The sequence below is a fragment of the Drosophila miranda genome, chromosome XR (assembly GCF_003369915.1).
Source record: "Drosophila miranda strain MSH22 chromosome XR, D.miranda_PacBio2.1, whole genome shotgun sequence".
NCBI lineage: Eukaryota > Metazoa > Arthropoda > Insecta > Diptera > Drosophilidae > Drosophila > Drosophila miranda.
Window position 1 is genome coordinate 26058270 of NC_046674.1, and position 6456 is coordinate 26064725.

General features: G+C 46.7%; 1 protein-coding gene across 1 annotated transcript; it reads left to right on the top strand.

Moving 5' to 3' along the window:
• The first annotated feature begins 3643 nt into the window (after positions 1-3643).
• LOC108165569 (sodium/potassium-transporting ATPase subunit beta-1-like) lies at positions 3644-5506 on the top strand. Its single transcript, XM_017301643.2, has 2 exons — positions 3644-4164; positions 4238-5506. Exons 1-2 carry the CDS (start codon positions 3897-3899, stop codon positions 5215-5217), a joined length of 1248 nt encoding a protein of 415 aa, XP_017157132.1. The 5' UTR covers positions 3644-3896; the 3' UTR covers positions 5218-5506.
• The last annotated feature ends 950 nt before the right edge of the window (positions 5507-6456 follow it).

A 6456-nucleotide genomic window follows, 5' to 3' on the forward strand; every position in this document is an offset into this window, starting at 1 on the left:
TTCCGGATCAACATCGGCCGCTGAAATGTTATTTTCCGTCACTTATAGATATAACAGGCTTCACTTACCGATCGTGCATATATAAATCGAACACCTAGGAACAGAGCATTGTATCATACAGAATCCTGAAAGGTTTCGGTACCTAATGAGCCCAAACGATTCCTGATTTGGGCTCTGCAAGGGTATCTAAGGATGCGGCCTCACAACATAGATGTTTTCTCCTTGTTGCTGTTGCTGTTGTTGTTGTGACATTGACTGAATAAAATGTTTTGCAAATCTGAAACGTTTGTCCATGGCTCTGGAATGTGTGTTCGCCAATCGATCCTCCGATTCTCTGTCCAGGTACTGCCACGGCACTGTTCACCGTGCCTCCTGGTCAGTTCCGTTGGGGCAACACCTTGCATGTACATGCATGTAGAGCGGAGTCAAATTGCCGAGCATGCGGTGAAAGTTTATCTATTTACCTGCCTGAACAGCTTGTTAAGTTTCCTCTTCAGCCGATGCCTGCAACTCTTCCCGCTCCACGCTACCCTCCTTCCGCTCTTCCTGCCTATGAGTACTGGTATTTTCTTGTGTGTGCGGGTAGGAGTACGAGTATGTGAGGCTGTTGTCCCAGCCACAAGTGACAGGAAGCGTTCCTAAGAGTGGTCCGGTCCGCAGCAAGCCGCAAAGCGAACGGCCTGCCACTTGGTAACCACTACCCCCGCTCGCAACCTCCTGCTGCGGTTTCTGTTCATCCCATCCGCATGTCGCAGCACTCCGCACTCCGCACCCCGCACACTGACAGTGGAAATGAAAGCGCCTGCAGTTGTTCATCTTCAAAAAGACGCCGCATTATGCCACTACTCCCCACCACTCTCGGCCTCGTCTACGTCCACATCCACGCTTCAGGTTCCAGGCGGCAAATGGAAAACGGCATCATCAAAGTGCCATTGGCAAAGTTATCTGACCGCTTGTAATTTAATGTGGGCGTTACTATAAAAACTCGAACATTTTGTGCTCTCTATCGCCCATTCCGAGTCCCATTCTAGGTACAGTCATGCCGCTGTAGTAGCCCCATTCCCTTTCGCATTTCGCATCTCCGTGCCTCTACACAGATTGGATTTGTAAACGCAATTTTCGCTTACACAACATTATTTTAATGTCATTTTTCTATACGTACATATTGTGGGGTTCTTTGGGCTGGACCCAAATTGCATGTGCCTTGGGCATAAACTCTGCAACGAGTGCATTGGATGTGTAGTATGTTTTTTGGCAGAGAAATTCCTGATGAAAGCTTCAAAAGCGGTCACTGATATAATCTTAGAAAATGAATCAAATAATTAAAAGGTTAATAATTGAACATAGGCTGGGATCTACTCGTAACCGATTGGTCTTTAGCGATACCTCAGAGCGAGTACGCATGCCAGTGCCGCAGCGAGTGTTAGTGCCCCAGCGAGTGCCAGTGCCAATGGTCACCGAAGAGCAAGCTGCGATCAGAGCCACCCTAGGCAGAGGCCATCATTTATATGCAACTTTTTTATACGTTCTTATATTATATATTTAAGTGCACACATTAAGCCCTACACTGATACGCAGTTATGTTGTGGACCGTACAGCGCAGTCATTACGAGTATTATGAATACGCGGCTCTATTCAATTTTATAAGCCCGTTGCATATAAAACAAAACAATGCCACAGAGGACGTAGTCCAGAACCTTTCGGCCTAAGTGCAACCGCATCGACAGCGGCGGACATCGGCAGCGACTTTTATCCATTCGCACTTTAATGGGGCAAGGGAAATGTTTTCATAAAAGCGACCCCAAGCCTCGGCGACGAACCCGCAATTTATGAGGCAGTCATGTCAGTTGCCTGCTCATTAAATCCCTGTTCACTTGCATGGGGCCATCAAAGTCGATTACCTAGAAAATGCTCTGCCTTCTGCCTGCCACAATGCCAATCGATTACGTTGCATTAGCCGTCGGAGTCTCACGACGAGCCTGGAGTTCAGAGTGCAAAGTCCAGAGACCAGAGGCCAGAGCCTCCGTGGCACTCGGTTGATTGTCAAATTACATTATCATCCTGGAGGAGCGTCTGTGTTTTGACAGCTGTTTTTGGTTATTGACATTCGCTTCTTGACAAAACACCCACACAAACACTCACAAAACACCCATACGTCGAGTACTTAGTTCCGATCCAGACCTAGACATCCATCCACATCCCTGCCAGCCTCTACACTGAGAGAAAGAACGTTTCTAAGTAATGCAGAACTTTCCTCCATCGCGATGAAGTAGAGTATCGTATAGCAAAGTATAGTTTGTAACATCGAACACGGGTATACATCGGGAAAACCGGATAACCAGTTTATGCAGCATTGGTAATCTCTCAAGAAAGCTGAAATAATGTTCCGGTTTGTAACGTGCTTGTATTGTAGAAAGTCTGCATTCGTTTTTCCATATATACGTAATATGTATGTAATATTATGTAGTCTCTGTTTTCGCTCAGTGCACTATGCAACTCTGTCTGCTGCGGAGTGTCTCGGAGTGACCTCCTACTCCTCCGTTCCATTCCATTCCTCCGCCTTATCAAACGGGATGTTTAGGGCCAGCCAAATGGGCTGCGTTTTTATGGCACCAGTGTCAGGCATCAAAGTTAATTTGAGGCAAGAACAGGAACAGGGCCAGGGCCAGGAACAGGGCCAGGTTCAGGGCTTCAAGGTTGCCAAAGAGAACGAGAACTCTTGCTCCCGACTATTAGTGAAGCTTACAAAGTTCTCCGGCTCCTGGCGGCCCTAAAAGAGGCAAAGTTCCTTTAGAGGCTTCTGGCCAGGCAACGGCCACCCTCAGGAAAAGTTTGCCATTTGCCTGGACAACAAAATCAACTGCAAACAAGTACGAGTATGGGTAGGAGTATGTGACCACAAGAGCCAGTGCCACTACCTATGAGTACCAGAAGTTCAATAATAAAAATCACTTTTATTGCTCAATATATTCTAATTACGATCATTTCCACGTAAACGCAACAAAACTTGACTAATTTCAGGTGATTCTCATGGCAGAGGCAGAGGCAAAGGCAAAGGACCACAAGGACTCACCCTTCCGCTGTTGTTAATTCATGAAGTGCTCGACACTGTGCTGCTCTGCGCGTTCTGATAAAGTGTAATTATTCCCTGAATATCGAAAAAGTGTTCGCCCTGCGGTCCAAGAAGGAGGCAGACTTACTTACGTCTGGCGTGGATGGCGTCTGAGAGGAAGAGGAGGACTTTGGAGGAGGAACTTTGGTTGTGGTATGTGATTTTATGGTAATTTGAGTATAATGAAAACTAATAGCAATTGATTGTACGACGTGTACGAATGCCACACAGCACACAGCAAACTGATGACGCTTCTGTCAGCCAGCCCCACCAGTCCACCCCCAAGCCATACTCAAAGCCAAACCCAACCCCAAACCCTGGACATTGTCCCTCCATCTAGAGACAAATGGAATTTGCAGCTGACTGAGTAAACAACGGGTCTGACACTTGATAATGGTTATATATTGTATACACTCCATTCCCGAGAAACCCCCATGCGTATGGCAGTGCTCCCCCTCTGTTGACTGAATTCGAGAACCCTTTGAGACCGCTCTTCCGCAAAACGGCCTGGAAATTTCTGGCGATTGTTTGAGGGAAAAGAGAACGCTGACTCATTAACATGCATCCGATCAACGCGGATCGGGCCCTCTTTGTGGATGATATTTGGTGATCGTATCTCGAGAGAACAACACGCGTCCCGGCTGTATAGCCGAGAGCCGAATACAAGTCCAAGTCCAGCCTGAGTTTTAATCCATTGCGACAGCAAATCATCCCACATTTTTGTGGCCACTTGGATATTCCTTTGTGTTTGTTTGTGCCTAATTAAAAAGTGTTTGTGTACTTTATGTGCGTCTATAGCATGCAATATATCCCAGTGTGCTCGGTTGTGCAGAAGCAGCTTTTAATCAAAATACAATCAAAATTTGCAAGACAATCTAACGAAGTTGGCCGCGCTTCGCGAACTCGTGTTTGTGCAACACAAGTTGACATCCCCATTCTCCAGAGGTGGACAGCGCTCAAGGTCAGCGAAAGCAGCTGTTGGAAGCGAGCGTCGGTTGAGAGAAGTCATAGTTGGTCTACAGGTGCTACAGTCGCTGCAACTGCCAAGAAAAGTATTTAAAGTATTTATTTAAACTTAAGAATATCACTTATAAAATATATCCGTTTTTTGAATATATGTTGTAGGAGCCACAAAAAAAATGGCAAGAGCTAGAGCCGATTCGCGGAAAAATTGCGAAAGACGAAAGAGGGTGCAATTCCTGCTGCCGGAACCCCCGAAGAAGCCCACCCTCGGGCAAATGATCTTCGATCGCGAAAAGGGAACCTTCCTGGGCCGTACTCCGAAAACATGGGCCCAGTTTATGTTATTCTACGCGATCTTCTATGCTTTTCTGGCAAGCTTGTTCTGGATTTGCATCCAGGTTCTGCTTGACGGCATCAGCATGACGGAGCCCAAGTTGCAGCTGGAGAGGTCGCTAATAGGAGCCAATCCGGGGCTAACAGTGCGCCCGCAGCTCATTCACGTCGAGGGCCCCATGGTCATTGCGATTGATTCCAAGAACCCAAGCAATAACGACAACTGGATCGAGCTCATTGACGATTTCCTCAACGCGTATGACAACACCACTGTGGACCGTAAGAATTGCGAGTTCGGAGATATCCACAGACCCAGTGATGTGTGCTTGGTGGATATGGAGTCGTTTGAGGGCTGCTCAAAGGCAAATAGCTATGGCTACAAGACGAACGAGCCCTGCGTATTCATCAAGCTCAACAGGATCTTCGGCTGGAAGCCCGAAACGTACGATATGCCGCTCGAGGAGATGCCAGAAGATTTGCAAGCCCACATCAACGAAACGATCTACGAGGAGCGTAGGCAAATCTGGCTAAGCTGCAAGGCAAGTCTGGTTGAGGCTCTGGCTCAGGGCCCCAATAAGGATAGCTTCGATAACATCAGCTACTCTCACGGCCGTGGATTCCCCGCCTACTACTATCCCTATCTGAACCAGCCGGGCTACTTGAGTCCCCTCATCCCCGTTCAGTTCAAGTCCCTGCCCCAGGGTCAAGTGCTGGATGTCGAATGCCGCGCTTGGGCCAAAAACATCATATACAAAGCCGCCCCTGGCGATCGCATGGGTTCGGTGGCATTCCAGATAATTGTGAACTAACTGAACTATGTATATTATTCATGATATGCCCAACAAATGATAGCTTTTACGCTCAATTTCTGAAAAAACGTAGGTAAAAATTGTTACCAAGAGCGAGTCTTGGCAATCTGTAGTCTGTATCTTGAATCTTTGAAATGTTTAAAGCAAGAACATCCAAAAACAAACATTTTGATTGAAAATTATATGCTGAAATTGTGTTCGGTACTGTTGGTAATCCATTAATGGAATGCAAGGGTTTGGGCATCAATGTATCTTAGTAATATCCTATAAATAAATATCTAGTGTTTTTAACAGCTAAATGTACGTCTTAGGGTATTTTCACACCTTGCCCAATAGGTTTATTGAGCGTTGCAATAGTTGCATGTATTGCTGCATGCAATAGTAGGTACATGCCCCCAGTTGTACGAGTAATATGTACCATCCATCAACATAATTTTTAGATGTCTGAACTTTCGTTTTCCTTTTGGCAAACCCAAAGACACAAAACTGTAATAATTTGGTCGATGCCAGGTGCAGGACTTCAGTGATTTTCAGTTGCTTTGTGGGTTTGAAATCTATGCAGCATGCAAGCGGCCAGGGACAGGGCCAGTGCTGGCCAGGCAGCACCTTGATGCGTTCCCATAACTCGCGTGGCATCCAGCCGGCATTTGTTACATGCCACACGAACCGCACATGCAAGGATGCACAAGGATACCGATACCATACCCCGAACATCCCTCAGAGTATCCCACTGCAGAATATCCCACTTATAAGCGGATTGCACGCGACTATCCATTATGCTGTGGGCCATTATGCCCTGGACACGAATTTAAGCTTAAAGATTGCTGCTGCGATGAGACACGTAGAGAGGTACAGAGAGAGAGAGAGAGATAGGGAGAGAGAGAGAGAGAGAGAGAGAGAGAGAGAGAGAGAGCTCTTAAAGCAGGACTGGACTGGACAGAGTGGAGCCTGGGATTGGGTTGTGGAATAAAAGTTGCAAACATTTTTGCTTGATTAACTTTTGAGATGAATATCAATATACAATATAGAATATCCGAACAACATAACAATACTCGTCTCCACACACAGAACAGTGAGCAGGATGGCAGGGGGGCAGGGAGGCAGGGAGGCAGGGAGGACAGGGCAGAGATACTCACATAAGTGTGGCAATATGGCCAAGGCATTTTCATTATTGTCTGGCCAACTGATTTATGCCATTCAATTCGCTTTCAGCAGACAAACCGCCGGAAAATGAAACCC

What these genes read in the sequence shown, in the direction of transcription:
- LOC108165569 (XM_017301643.2), top strand. Translation starts at nt 3,897, where the DNA reads ATGTGCGTCTATAGCATGCAATATATCCCAGTGTGCTCGGTTGTGCAG. An exon ending in CGCTGCAACTGCCAAGAAAA is followed by an intron (nt 4,165 to 4,237) that starts GTATTTAAAGTA and finishes TATATGTTGTAG; the next exon opens with GAGCCACAAAAAAAATGGCA.